Source organism: Panthera tigris, chromosome X (genome assembly GCF_018350195.1).
Source record: "Panthera tigris isolate Pti1 chromosome X, P.tigris_Pti1_mat1.1, whole genome shotgun sequence".
NCBI classification, from domain to species: Eukaryota; Metazoa; Chordata; class Mammalia; order Carnivora; family Felidae; genus Panthera; species Panthera tigris.
In genome coordinates this window covers 40,291,870-40,306,875 of record NC_056677.1, presented here as the reverse complement: position 1 = coordinate 40,306,875, position 15,006 = coordinate 40,291,870, and the positions used below count along the sequence as shown (strand labels likewise).

Below are 15,006 nucleotides of genomic sequence, written 5' to 3'. Positions count from 1 at the left end.
CTTGGTTCCAGCTCAGGTAATGATCTCGCAGTTTGTGAGTTCAAGCCCCACATTGGGCTCTGTGCTGACAGCACGGAGTTTGCTGGGGATCCTCTCCCTCCTTCTCTCTCTCTGCCCCTCCCCCCGCTCGTTCTCTCTCTCAAAATGAATAAACTTAAAAAATTAGAAAAAAATGAAAACGCTCCTAACTCAAGACATGGCAAAGACTTGCATATAACGCTTAGACTTCACTCAACATCAGGGAACACACGATACAGAGAAAACCTAGGGTGTAAATCAATTTGCAAATGCATTGAGTTCTGGATTACAATTTATTCAGCACTAGAAAATTCCTATTGGATAGAAACCTTGTTAAAGTAAGGCACATACGGGGTGCCTGGGTGGCTCAGGCAGTTAAGCATCCGACTTCAGCTCAGGTCATGATCTCCAGGTTCTAAATTTTTTTTTTTTTAACGTTTATTTATATTTGAGACAGAAAGAGACAGAGCATGAACGGGGGAGGAGCAGAGAGAGAGGGAGACACAGAATCGGAAGCAGGCTCCAGGCTCTGGGCCATCAGCCCAGTGCCCGATGCGGGGCTCGAACTCACGGACCGTGAGATCGTGACCTGAGCTGAAGTCGGACACTTAACCGACTGAGCCACCCAGGCGCCCCATGATCTCCAGGTTCTAGAGTTCGAGCCCTGCGTCGGGCTCTGTGCTGACAGCTCGGAGCCTGGAGCCTGCTTCGGATCCTGTGTCTCCCTCTCTCTCTCTGTCCCTCCCCTACTCGTGCTCTCTTTCAAAAATAAACAATAAAAATGTTAAAAAAAAATAAAGTAAGGAACATGGGAAGCTTTTTGCCAATACTCACACCTTACTTAATGTTAGAGAATTCACATTGGAGGGAAATCCTGCAAATGTGTTAAGTTAGCCAATCCTCACATCTCAGAAACTATACATGAGGTGAATGAGAAAAGACCTTTAGACATGACTTCACCCATGCCAATAGGAGACCATTCTTGCTGGGGAGAATCCTACAAATGTGCCAAATTTGGGAAATCCCAAATATAAACGTGGCCGAACAGTTGCCAACCATGAGAGAATTCACGTTGGAGAAACCCCTATGAATGTAATGAATGTAGATTGGGAGGAATGTGTTCCTCTCCTACTCGAGCATCAGATAATTCATATAAAACAGAGAGGGTATGAATCTAGGGTATGTTATTTCACCCACAGCTCATACTTTGTTCATCATAATTACAGACAACAAAATGAAATTTCAATCATTGTCACCCATGGGTCATCTCTGGCTTAGCATGTGAAATTCACACTGCAGATAGACATGAATAATTTTGTTTTGGGGGCAGCTGGGTGGCTCAGTAGATTGAGTGTCCCACTCTTGGTTTTGGTTCCGGTCACCATCTCATGGTTGGTGGGTTCAAGCCCCGCATCAGGCTCTGTGCTAGCAGCACAGAGCCCGCTTGGGGTTCTTTCTCTCCCTCTCTCTCTCTCTGCCCCTCCCTTGCTCGCCCTCTCTAAATAAGTAAAATTTTTTAAAAAAGAATTTGGTTTTGTGCTTCAACATTATTAACCAGTAGGAAATTCAGACAGAGAGAGCTGACGGAAGTGTAAAAATATATTTGATTGTAGGCAGTAATTTTACTACACGAACCAGTGTTACAGCAAAAGTTACCTATTGAAAAGATATTTGGCAAAAACATCTGTTACGTTCAGAGGAGATGGTGACTTCACCATAGAAAGGGACTTTAAAGCGCAAATGACTGCAGGAACTGCCACAAGAGAAAAGACCTTCATTTCTGACTATAGCAGCCACTCACTCTTGGTGCCCTCCTGCCTGCGGAAATCCGCAGGGCCAGCTGCAGAAAGGGCCATGCAGTCAAGCCCCGAGACCAACGTCTGCAACTGGCCTTCCATTCTTTAGGGCAACTCATGCAGTTCAAAGAGCAGAATCCCATCAAGGCATTGTGCCATGGGCCTGTCACCTTGGCCATTGCGGGGAAGTACTCCAGGAAGGTGTTCTGGCAGGTGCCAGGGACCCTCAGCAGAACGTGGCAAGAAAGCAAGCCCACTCAGCTCCTGCCCCGGGGCACGCGCTCGCTCCTCCGAGTGCCCTCAGGATGTTCCGGATCAGGTCTGCAACCTGGGGATTGCCAAGGGCACAGTCCAACTGGGTTCAGTAGGTCCACCTACTGGGATGCTTGAATCACACGGTAGAGCGTGTACCGATCTGAGCACCTGTAGCAACAGCGTGAGGCGGGTCTCCGGGACCCTCGTCAGGCTCAAAGATTCCCTGGGACTCAGGAAAGCTGTTCTACTTTTCAGAGTCCTGCGAGTCCTTCTGAGCTGCTTTATACGCGGTGATGACCTATTACGGTGACAGCGCGCACAGGACAACCAGCAAGGGGAAAAAGGCACACGGGGGACGTCCAGTAGAAACCCGTGGTGACAGATCAGTTGTTTTCTCCCAAAGGAGTCACGCGGGTCAATGCTTAATTCTCCCAGGAATGGTGCGTCACAAAACCTGCTAAGTGCTGCCGGCCAGGGGAGCTCAGCCAAGCCTTGGGGTGCAGGGACTCTACTGGAGGTCATGCAGGCATGACCACGTGACTGACTTCAGCTACTCAGTCGACAGCCCCCAGACGTCAAACGAACACAGCGTGGCCCAGGGCCTCACACATACAAACACAGATGTTCACCGCAAGTCACAATCTCTGTATAAACGATCTGGCCCAACTAGGACGGCGATGCCTGGAATCCAAAAACACTCTGATCGGGCAGAATATGACAGGGGCTTAGCGGCGGCCTCCCAGGAGCTAGAAAAGGGCCAATCCTCCGGAGACAGGCTTTTCTTTCAAAAGCTCGAGTAACCAAGCTCCACTGAGTTACCCCTTCACAATGAATCTGAACTTAATTGACAGCCATTAAAAAAAATGTTTTCAGTTGGAGATGAGTGGTGATTCTAGGCAGGGTGGGAAGATGGTTCCTTACCAAGAGGCCCAGTTGTGGAAAAGGTACCAAAACGGGAGCCCACGGTGCAGGAAAGTGCAGCAAGGGCAACAGCATGTTCTCCAGTCTGTGGGAGAGAACCAAAAAACCCACCATTTGCCAGGTGACTGACATGGGTCAAGTCCCGGGCTCTAAGAGATACAATCAACTGATTTGATTGATTGAACCATCAATCGCTGTTTGCCCAGGTAATCCTCAGGAAGAACCTGAAAGCCTGAGCTGAGTATGGGGCATAGTATGGGCTGGAGGGGCACCTTGGCGTTTCTTTCTTTTTTTAATTTAATTTTATTGAATGTTTACTTCTTTTTGAGAGAGAGAAAGAGACAGAGCGTGAGCAGGGGAGGGGCAGAGAGAGAGGGAGACACAGAATCTGAAGCAGGCTCCAGGCTCTGAGCTGCCAGCATGGAGCCCTATGCCGGGCTGGAACTCAGGAACCGTGAGATCACGACCTGAGACGAAGTCAGACACGAAACCGACTGAGCCACCCAGCCGCCCCAGCTTGGCGTGTTTCTTACTTGCTAGTCGCCTGACTCACTGCTAGGAAAAACTGGCACTGCGTGAGCAATAACCAACCACATGCCCATCAACTTGCTCCTGTGTTATGAGGGTATGGGGACAGTCTGACTAAGGCCAAAGACGAGGTCCTTCTGCAGTTGGGGGTTTCTCTACTGTCCTTGGGACACTATCATATTAATTTTCTGGTCTCCTGATACCGATGTCTGAAAAGGTTAGCAGGTCGCCTCTCCTCTAGAAACAAATACGATGGTCTCTCGAGGACTGGCCATCGCTTACAAATGCGCAAAGAACTGACACTGGTGGCAATGCCCACTCCCCTGAGGGCAAACAGGCTTCTCTCCTGGGACTCCTACACAAGGCTTGGGACACTCACTTCCCAGAACTCTGCGGTGGAAGTTTGGGCTCTGATGCATCCAAACCACCCGGGAATGTCAGTTACCTCGGAGGGGAAAGGGAAAGACAGGGACAGAGCAGTATGCTCCAATGGAGATCCCATACGCCTATGACGGCTCCACGACGGTTTTGTCACGTGCTTCTCGCAACAGTGCCTGGCACCCGCTGGCTCGGGCACAGAAGCAATCGGGTGGATCTGAGCTGGGACCTTGCGGTGCCCAGACCAAAGAGTTCTGCTTCGTGGCAGGCAGCTCCAGGGGCAGCACACGCTTGGGCCTCTTTCCCCAGACCCTGGCGGGAACCAGAAAACTTTCCTCAAGACACTTACAGGCCTTTTCAGCAGGCCATGCTGCCACCGGCTGGCACACCGGCCGGCACAGAGAACAACACGCTCGGCTACTTTACCCGGTGTTATCAAAAAGCAAACACCAGACTCTCCCTGGACGCCCCGGGTCGCACCCTGGGAGTAACACGATTTATTTCAGGAGACTCGGGCATCGGGGTTTCTCCCACTGCGCGCATCGCCCGCCCTCCCCGCCCGCTCCCAAGCGCTCTTCCGGGCCGCTCCCCCGACGGAGCCCGCCCTCTGCTCTCTGACCCCTGGGGCAGGCCCGGTTCCCAGGGACAGGCCCCGCCCCCAAGATGGCGGCGCCCATGTGCCGCTGAGAACGGCAGCAGGCCCCACTACCCTTTCTCATTCCGAGAAGCTGAAGGCAGCGGAGAGCGCGGCTCCCGGGGATGGAGGGTGCGCGGGAGACGGCGCCTCGGCCTCGGAGGCGGCGGGACCGGGGCCTCTGCGACCGTCCGCCGGCCCCTCGCCGCCCCCCGGCCTCTCGTGCGAGTCGTCCGGAAAACGGTCGCCCGCTCCGGTCCCTACATCGTGCCCCAGGCGAACCCCGTCGGAATCACTGGCCGCGACTCGCGCCATCTTGGCCATTGGCCGTGGAGGCCCCCGAAGCAGCTCGTGCGCGTGCGCCGCGCTCCGACCTCGGGCTGCGGGGCGCCGGGAGCGGAAGTGCTCCGCTGACCCGAGGGCGGCGCGAGGTCGCGCCGCTTGTTGTCATCCGACCTGGCTGTCGGGTTCTGGTAGCCAAGTACCGGGAGGCGGAGCAGGCACGGGCCGGAGGGCAGGTGCGGGTGATAGGTTCGCGCCCCTGCGACCTCGGGGCCCTGGGCTGAGTGTGGGCGACGGGCCGGGGGCGACAGCCAGTGATACTGTCATTGAGTCGGTGGGTCAGGTTCAGCGGCCGCTTGCTGAGTGTCTAGTACGTGCGAGGCGCCCTTGGGGTGCATGGCCATCCTCCCGAGGGCTGTGAGTAGGTACTACGATTGTCTTCATTATATCGCGAGAAAGCAACAACAGAAAGGCTCGTAGCCTGTCCAGAGTCACACGGCTAGAAAACCCCGGGAGATCCTTCTAGCACCTATGCGTTTCTAACGAACGTTCCCGAAATGTATCAACTTTGTGCTTGCTGTGTGCCTGCCCTGCTAGAACACAGCTCCGCCGCGTCGGGGAACTCTGATTACTTTGTTCACTGATGTACCTGCAACACGTCGGACAGGCCCACAGTAGGCACTCAACTTTTTCACTGAATGAATCAAAGCGACAGAGCGGGCAATCAGTTCGAGTCCACAGCTAGGACCCTTATGGGATGACGCAGTGCTTAGCTCCTTGTCTGGCGACAGTTAGGCTGCTACTAAGCGTTTACTCTTAACACTGAACCGAGGCCTTGTGGCTGCTTCCATAAAGTATTCCATCTGGGTTTTCCTCACTTTCACTGCCTCAGAGAGGTTGCTCACTGCATCTCCTGTGCGGTCATTGTTTCCAGGGTCAGGGCGCATCAGTGAGACCACTGCTCACCTCCTGCGGGCTCCGGCTCGGCCGCCCCTGGGCTTCCTAGTCTACAGAAGAGCCAGTCGAGGCCTCAGAAGGTGAGTTCCCTGGCTCAGGGACAGATGCGGTGCTGTGGCCATGGTCCCAACGGAGATGCGTTTGTCTCTGGATCCTTTGGTCCTGCGTCGTTAGGAACAAGAGAGCTCTTATCAGAGTCCTAGGAGGAGGAGCCTCAGCCCAGAGCCTAGGACAGAGGGAGGAGGTTCACAGGACAGACCCAGAGCCCAGGGCCGAGGGAGGAGGCTCTCAGGACAGACTGACCCCAGCGCTGAGGGTGGAGGCTTAGAGGACAGCAGGTCGAAGAAGAGCTGGACTTGGAGTGGCCTTTGTCCCTCCAGCTGAGAGAGACCATGCCCACTGTGTGACTGTGGGAAGTTGGATCCCATTGGGGGAGAGAGACGAAATGCACAGACAGGTGGAGTAATGCTGCCGTGAGGAGGGCGGCCTGCTGTGGTGCCTGTGAGGGTCGGATCAGGCTGACAGGGATCACTGCCAGCTGCACAGGACTCTCTCCTGACACTTCTGTGCACACAGCTTTTGCCATTGGATGTTTCTGGATTTGAGTGAGCCCCAGAGTGAGAACCTCCCACCTGCCGCTAGCAGAAATGTGGACTCTCCCTCCAGTCTGACTCAAGTACAGAAAGCTCTCGTATGGTTTTGTTTTTCACTTGGGAACATTTGCAAGCGGTCCAGAGGTATGTTGTCAGCTGTTTCTGCTGCCTCATTTTGGTGCCACTGTCCCTGGGCCTGAGAGCCCGAGTTGTTCACCAGCACGGGGCCGAGCTCTCTTGTCCCGAGGCCGCCGCAGGGGTTGCTGCAGTGACAGCAGCTACTCTGTGCAAAAGCTCCTTGCTGACACTTTCTTTAGAAAACCGCCAAGGCGGGAAGAGCAGGCAGTTGAATAGGCATCATGGGAAAGGAGAAAGTGACAGGCCAGAACTGGGTGGGGGCGGCCAGTGGAGGGCAGGGTGCACAGGGCGGCAGGGGCAGTTGTTTCCAGCTCCTTGTGGAACGATCGGTGCTGGGCTCCTCACCTGCCTCCCTGCCCCCGGCTGCCCCTCTGCCCCTTCTTCAGCCCTAGTTTGTCTCCTTCCTGCAAACCGCAGCCAGGTATCCCTGTCCTCCAGACTCTGCTAAGGGTCTGTCACTTTCGGGGCTCAGCGTAATCACTGTTCATTTCCATTTTATTAGTAATAATATTCACAGTCAAAAATGCAAGTTAACAAGGGATGTGAGGGTGGCTCAGTTGGTTAAGCGTCCGGCTTTGGCTCAGGTCATGATCTCACGGTGTGTAGGTTCGAGCCCCGCGTCGGGCTCCCTGCTGACAGCTCGGATTCTGTGTCTCCCTCTCTCTCTACTCCTCCCCTGCTCGTGCTCTGTCTCTCACTCCAAAAAAGAAATACTAAAAAAAATTTTTTTTAAATGCAAGTAAACAAAACAAGAGGACTGCAATCATCAGCGAAAACCAGTATCAACATTTTAATCACCGCTGTTCCTCAGGACGTACTTATTGCCGAAGGAGTGAGATTGCGTTGCACTTCCTTTTTTGTAAACTGCTCTTAAATAGGTTAAGAAATGAAATAATATTCCAATGTATTTTGGAGGCCCACAAACACAGGTCACCTGCAAAGCCCACACGAGCTTATCCAAAGCCCAAGGGAACGGCCTGGGGCTCCTGGGCATGGTTGCACACCATCCTCCCCAGGGTGCAAGGGTGATTATTATCAGGCTGGTGGGGATGCTCTCCTGGCTGAATGCACTGATCTGGATGCCCCAATTCTGTCTTCCTAGATCTCTGCCCTTTGTCTCGAGCAGAACAGGATGGCCATGTTCCAGGTGAGTTCCTAATTTCCCCCTACTTTGTGTCCAGTGACCTTGAGGCAGCTTTGGGGCACCCGTATTGTACCCTTGACAATTGCGTTACTCCCCTCCGCCTCGGCTTTTTTCTGTCCATGCTGTCATCCACCTTGGGGTTCTCCGATCCTTCCCCTCACCACAACAAAAAAAATTAAAAAATGAGAGAGCAAGAAAGGAGTGCTCTCATCTCCTTCTTTCTCTGGGGCATGCACCGCCCCCCCCTGCTTTTTTCTTTTCCTTCTCAGAGATAATTGTTGAAGCACAGAGTCTCCTTTTCCCCCGGTTCCATGGCCACTTCACTGTTGGCTTTTTTGTTATGTTCAAAACGTCGAAAGGAAATCCATGCTTGGCGTTTTACCGTGCATTAGAGGGTAGCTGAAACATCCCTATTTCTCCCCCTGGTGTCCCGTTTCTCCTCAGAGATGCCCGCTGGTAACAGTTGGGTGATGGCGAGGGGTAGATGCGTCTACGTGCGTTTCGTCCACTGAAAGCAGGAACACGTGCGGTGTTGGGCGTGAGGTTGCACGAACACCACCCTGCCCCACTCCCGTCTTGCTCTCCCCACCTGCTTGTATCCCAGGTGGTGGTCCTCATCCACTCGTACAGATGATTTCACCTCCTGGGCAGGGGGACGGATGCATCGTTTGAACTGTTTCTCTGTGGATATTCGGGTTTTTACCCCTCTTTTCCTGCTCTATACCGTGCCTCTCGGCTGACTCTGTATGTGTGTGCTCATTAGCGCAGGCGTTGATGGGGAATTCACCCGGAAGTTGGGTTTGTGGGTCAAAGGTACTCACACGTTAAACTGGCAGTCCCAGATCCTGGACTAGTTACTACTTTCACGAAATGTTAAAGACCACATCATTTCTGTGTTCAGCTTTTCCAGGCTGTTGCAAGAAGAAAAGGGATCCAATTCATGTTTTGAAGCCACTTAACCTTTTTTTTTCCCCTTGCCCCTAACAGTGATGGCATTTATTTAGTTTAGATAAAGACTTCCAACACAGAACACTGTTAAGAATTAATCCTTAGGAACTATGTAAAAGAGATATGATGTAAGGCAAGTATTATATATAAAGTATATATGTGTATTAAGTACATATATATATATACATAAAGATGAAATAGATCAACAGTTTTTATTTTCCTACAGAATTTACTGCAAGTTACCATGCTATGGAAACAAAAGCCGCCCACTCTTAATATGTCAAATTTGTTTAGTCATTTAAAGAAAAATATATGACTCCCATCAGACAGATAATTCTAAATCTACTTTGAAAATCAAATCATCAAGAAATATCTATCTGGAGAGACTACGGACCTACTGTCACACTAACAAAGATAAGGCTGCTATCTTCACAGAATATATGGATAATTAGTAATCAACCATTAACATAGTGAATGTTCTAATATTTGGGGAAATACTGGGAAACTATTTTTTATTTTATTTATTTTATTTTATTTTATTTTTTTTAATTTTTTTAACGTTTATTTATTTTTGATACAGAGAGAGACAGAGCATGAACGGGGGAGGGGCAGAGAGAGAGGGAGACACAGAATCAGAAGCAGGCTCCAGGCTCTGAGCCATCAGCCCAGAGCCTGACGTGGGGCTCGAACTCACGGACTGCGAGATCGTGACCTGAGCTGAAGTCGGACGCCCAACCGACTGAGCCACCCAGGCGCCCGGGAAACTATTTTTTAAAAAACAAAGTTCTGTGGACATTGTTTACCTTGCCGATGAGATTAGTTTGGAAAAGGGGTCTTGTTTAGTCTAGAAAATCTTCAGAGTCCAATATAGTTCTGGGCTAAACAGATAACTGAAGATCCTTTACAAGGACAGGTAGGCTCGGAAATCACGCAGTCTTATTTTGAATTAGCTTGCTTTAGTCCAAGGTAGGGAATTAATGATCAAGTACCAGGAATTTCTGTAATGTACCCAATGCCAAATGGCTACTAACATTCTGTTTCCTACTATGATGACTCCTTGATTAGAGGTCGGCGGGAGGCATGAAACATATTGTGAACTATAAAGTAAATTGTACTCCAATGCCCAGATCTCTAAAGATAAATCTTGTTTTTCAATATAAGAAACTCACTAAATCAAATGAATGCTACTTGGAGCAAAAGTAGTATAAGTAAAACTGGGGCAGGAAACTTCTAATCGCACAGGAAATACATGAAAGACTGAATCATTGTAAGAGAAGAATCATCTTCCCAGTAGCCCCACTGCCGTGGATGATATTTTCATGAGCCTGGGCCACCTTCTCTGATGAATACTGAGAACCTATTACAGGTTTCAGCCGGCTGTGCCCAGAACCTTTAAACCAGAAGCTCTGGCAGTCTGGCATACGGCCAATCCAACTCCTCCACTAGCCCCGTGAACCCGAAGACTTCCTCCAGCTTTCACACGGGCGCTGTGGAGCAGAGCTCGATAAGCAGTAAAATATGGGATACCGATGGCAGCTCCTTGTTTAAAGTCCAGTTTTTCTGGCGGTGGGTACACAGTGTGGTCTGCTGCAAGAGCATACTCAGCATAGCCCCCAGAGATGGTGCTGGGAGTGAAAACTCCGTCACCTTTCTTGAAAGTAGATACGTTACGTCCAACAGCTTCTGTTACCCCAGCCACGTCTGAACCAGGAGTATAGGGTAAGAGTGGTTTTATCCTGTGAGTAGCAGAACGAATCTATGTTTCCACTGGGTTTACACCACATGCATGGACCTTGATTACAACCTGATGGTCTTTTGGAGTTGGTACTGCCACATCCCGACTGGAGTTTCAGCACTTCCGGTCCACCAAATTCAACAACTCCAATTGCTCTCATCAATTTCAGTCCAGTTGCCATGGTGATCCGGTTCTAGAGAGGGGAAGCGAATTCTGCCAGGGCTCACTCAGATTCCACAAAAAAGGGGACCGAAGCCACTTAACCTTAAATGTGATAACGATACTGGGGCGCCTGGGTGGCTCAGTCGGTTGAGTGTCCGACTTCCACTCAGGTCATGATCTCACAGTTCATGGGTTCGAGCCCCGCATCGGGCTCTGTGCGCACAGCTCAGAGCCTGGGGCCTGCTTCGGATTTGGTGTCTCCTCCCTGTCTGCCCTTCCCCGCTTGTGCTCTGTCTCTGTCTCTGTCTCTCTCTCTCTCTCCAAAATAAACATTAAAAAAAAACATTTAAAAATTTAAAAAAATGTGATAACGATACTACAGAAGATAAATGAGGCTCGCGAGTCACCGAATATGGATCTGTGGATCTGGCAAGCATCGTTCTTCTGGAATGTGGATGTTCACCCACCAGGAAGCTCCCAACCCCTGTGCCGCTGGGATTTTCTCAACGTATAATTGGCATAAAACAAAACTCATCAATTAAAAAAAAACAGGAACGAGAGATGCTCCCTCTGTTCTTCTCACTTGCGGATTTACAAGGGTTTTAGGAACTCCACACTGGGCACCTAGAGGAGAGACCAGAATATGTTTCCTGTTGCTTCATAGTCCTGAGTAGCTGTGTTTGGAACTGTTCTAGCTCAGCGTCCCCTGCGAAGCCTTCTCCGCCAGCCCCACGCAGACCTGACTAATTTCTGTTCTCTGTTCCCTCTGCTCCCCCCACCGTTGCCCTCAGAGGACAGGAGCCCACCCTGCTGCCCGCCCTCCCCTTCATACATGAGTGTGTAAGTGTCGTTCTCCCTCTGGCAGGCTCAGCTCCTTCTGTTCAGAAAGTGTGTTTTTGTCTTTATTAATCTTTACATCCTTGGGACTTACCTGCTCGTCCCTATTTGGTAAACAAGTTGGAATATTGCATTTCCAGGGTAAGATGTTTTAATGGCTCATCTGTTTCTTTATAAAGGTTAAAGTAACTTTAGTTACATAAACACTGTATACTGGACTGTCTCAAATAGCGTAGGGAGCAGCAAAGAACATTTGTGTAGACGAGCAATGCAGTGTCATGTTGAAAAATGTGGATGTCGGGGAAAAAAAAAAAAGAAAAATGTGGATGTCGGGGCACGTGGGTGGCTCAGTCCGTTAAGCATCTGACTTTGGCTCAGGTCGTGCCCTCACGGCTCATGAGTTCGAGCCCCGTGTCGGGCTCTGTGCTGACAGCTCAGAGCCTGGAACCTGCTTCAGATTCTGTGTCTCCCTCCCTCTCTGCCCCTCCACCACTCGTGCTCTCTGTTTTCAAAACTAAATAAAAATGTTAAAAAAAGAATAAGATAAAAACATGGATGTGGCTGGGGCGCTGGGGTGGCTCGGTTGAGTGTCGCTCTCTAGGTTTCAGCTGTGGTCACGATCTCAGGGTCATGAGATCGAGCCGAGTGTCGGCGCCACACTGGGCGTAGAGTCCGCTTGGGATTCTCTTTCTCTCTCCCCCCTGCTCCTGACCCGCTTGCTTCCATGTACACTTTCTCTCTCTTTCTAATTACAAAAACCCCTAACACGTGGGTTTGGAAAGCAGAAGGCATGTCTTTTCATCCCCGTGTCCTAGCTGTGTGACCCTGCACAAGTGACTTTACACTCTGTGTGCATTACTGTCCTCATCGGTCAGGGCTGTCCCGGGATGGTGGCGATACTGAACCTCTACCACGAGAGAAAGACCTAAGATGGGACACACTGTCCCGTCTGTCCCCCAGCTGAGCCCTCTGGGCTAATGAGGAATGTGCCATTGCAGGAGTCCTTGACCTTCCGGGACGTGTTTGTGGACTTCACCCTGGAGGAGTGGCGATGTCTGGACTCGGCTCAGAAGAACCTGTACAGGGACGTCATGCTGGAGAACTACAGCCACCTGGTCTCCGTGGGTGAGGGACCGTGCCACAGTGTGACCGGAACACACACATACACGTGTCACCTAGCTGGTACCTGCTCAGGGGCGTCTGGAGCCCCGGACGAGTTCGGGCCTAAGGCTCACTGTTGGGAAGTCATAACCCTGTTTGCACCCCACACGGGACACTGTGCCGTCGCCTGCTCTGTGGTGTGGTGCACTGAGGGGCATAGCTGTCCTCCTGGGCGGGCACCCAGGCCGGACCACCTTTGGTCGGCAGGGTTTGGTGTCGGTTCTGGAACCCATGTGGCGTTAATAACAAAGTCTGTGTCATTTCCCCTCCTCAGGACAGCTAGTTCCCAAACCCGATGTGGTCATCAGATTGGGACAAGGAGGAGAGGCCAGGACAGCAGAGGGAGAGACCCCGACGCGGAACCCTCTGGGTGAGCAGGTGCCGGGCCAGTCAGGCCAGGGGACCTGGTAGGTCAGTGAGAGCCTGACGTGGGGGGCCCGCCTGGGAGCTCTTCTCCACGCCCCTAGACTCGGGGACACAACTTGGGTTCAATGAAGCGAGCTGCTGTCACATCCACGCGGTGCCCCCACCGACCGCCCTCCCGCAGCCTCCTTGTTCTTGCTGGGGTTCAGGCAGTGCACCCCATTTGTTCAGGTCCCCTCTCTAGCTCCCAGTATCCTCGGTGGCAGGGGAAGTACCGAGCCTTCCCCCTGTGTGCTCCCCCTGCTTTCTGGAAGCTCACAGGGCATTTCCTCTCTCTTGGGCGTTTGCATTTTCCTCAAGACGTGGGTGCAGGCGTGAGGGTTCCTCTTTATTTACACCCTGCGGGCCCTTCCATTGACACCTGTAGTCTTCTTCAGCCCCAGGAAAACAATCCGCCTGGTTCCTTGCAGCTGCCAGGAAAACAATCCGCCTGGTTCCTTGCAGCTGGTGTGGACCAAAAGCTTTGCTAGTGACCTTCAGCTAGGCCAGGCCGGGCAGCCACCATGGTCTTGTCTGTGCTCAGGTTGTGCAGATGGTGTCAACCTTCCCACGACCGTGTCCTCTCGTCTCAGCTCCTCAGTCCCTTCCAGACCTGACTCGACCCTGCCTGTTGTCAGGATCCTGCTCGCATCAATGCTTCCCTCCCACTCCCCTGTCTTCTGTGTCATCTCTGTATTCACTGAAAACAGGTCAACCTGAGAGGACATTTCCCCAGGCGGCTCGCTCCAGTGAGCGCCGCCTCAGGTCTGGGCACAGCTGCCCTTGCCCTTGTCCGGTGGGGGGCTGGTTTGGTTGGTTTTGCTCTGGGCCCCTTGTGGGACCCCCACACTCTTCAGATGCAGATCTTCCTCCGTTTGTTGCCCACGCACGGCGGCCGGTCCGTGGGCCCATCTTCAGGGCGTGCGTGTGGATTCCGGGACTGCCCCGCGTGCTCCGTGGACCAGCAGCCGGGGCCCTAAGCAGAAGGTCACGCGCTGGGGTCCACCTCAGGGTCACAGATGTGAATCCGCTCTGCAGCGGCTGTTCAGACACTGATGGCAGAGCCCCGGCTGCGCCAGCCGCGGGCCTGGCCGCGCCCTTGTTTCCCCTGAAGCCTTCCCCGCGCCTCGCGCCGGCTGGGCTGTGCGCCGTCTCTCTCGGGGCCTGCACCCCCTCCCTCCTCCCACGGCCGTTTGGGGGTGCGCCTTCCGCTTTCTCGCTCAGTCTACCCTACGTCCGCGGCCTTGCGGAGATCCGTGAGGATTTCTGCTATGTTGGCGTGCTTTTTCCCACCTGCCACGTTTCCGGGAATCAAAATGTCTAGTTGTCCGCGCAGCGGTGCCCTGGAAGGAGGAGGCCCACACTCAGAGGCGCGGCCCCCTCTTGGGGTCCCCGCTCCCTCGGGTTCGGAACTGTATTATGTTAGGGTAACCGTCCGCTCGTGCACTGTAGGTGCGGCGCAGTGCGGGACACGGGGTCCTCCGGCGCGTTCCCCCTCTCACCCCCAAGGGCTGCCTCTTCTCAGGTTCGTGTCTGTAATTCTGCTGGTGGCACCTCCTGGGCCCGGGCATACCTCCCCACCTGCATTTCTGGCGGTTTCTATTTTTCCCCCCCCACCCCCACCCCTCTGAACACTCAGGATGGAGCTCGGTTACACCTCGGCCTGCGGGTCCCAGCTCTGTACGAAGCTGGGTGCTGTTGGTAGTTGCTGTGCGGGTTCCCTGCGGAAGGGGAGGTGGTAGTCTCAGCTGCTGTGTTTGCACTCCAGCAGGTAACTTCTTCAAACCTCGCTCTGTGGGGGTGGCTTATCCTCTGCCGAGAGCACAGACCCCTGGGAGAGCGCCTACATCTTATCTGTCCAGCTGTGAGGCTGGGGGCACGTTCGGCAGATACGGTTTGTTTGGGACGAGGGCAGAGGAAGGGGGTTCGGGGCTCATCCACAGCCCAGTAGTCAAGAACCTAGGCTTTGGAGCTCACAGGCGGGGTTCAGATTCTGGCTTCTTTGCTCACTGGCCGTCCCTCCCTCCACACACTGGCCCCAGAGTCTCATTGCCTGTTTGTGGAGGCGGCTGATGCTAGAACTTCCGGGACGGTCCGAATTGAAGGAGTGGGTGAAC

The 15,006-nt window shown here is 52.7% G+C and overlaps 1 protein-coding gene and 1 pseudogene across 4 annotated transcripts in view; one reads left to right on the top strand and one right to left on the bottom strand.

Annotated features, from left to right (window-relative positions):
* The first annotated feature begins 4,966 nt into the window (after nucleotides 1–4,966).
* Nucleotides 4,967–15,006, top strand: part of ZNF674 (zinc finger protein 674) — a 50,885-nt gene continuing 40,845 nt past the window's right edge. For 2 of the 4 annotated variants that reach the window (XM_042974356.1, XM_042974353.1), the window contains exons 1-5: nucleotides 4,967–5,048; nucleotides 5,747–5,849; nucleotides 7,603–7,647; nucleotides 12,325–12,451; nucleotides 12,762–12,857. In XM_042974356.1, the coding sequence (XP_042830290.1) occupies nucleotides 7,633–7,647; nucleotides 12,325–12,451; nucleotides 12,762–12,857 (238 nt within the window). In that variant the 5' untranslated portion in view covers nucleotides 4,967–5,048; nucleotides 5,747–5,849; nucleotides 7,603–7,632. Of the gene's footprint in view, nucleotides 5,049–5,746; nucleotides 5,850–6,104; nucleotides 6,507–7,602; nucleotides 7,648–12,324; nucleotides 12,452–12,761; nucleotides 12,858–13,433; nucleotides 13,801–15,006 lie in introns of those variants that run through there. The other 2 variants (XM_042974355.1, XM_042974354.1) reach the window with 2 other exon arrangements.
* LOC102952352 lies at nucleotides 9,962–10,508 on the bottom strand (annotated as a pseudogene).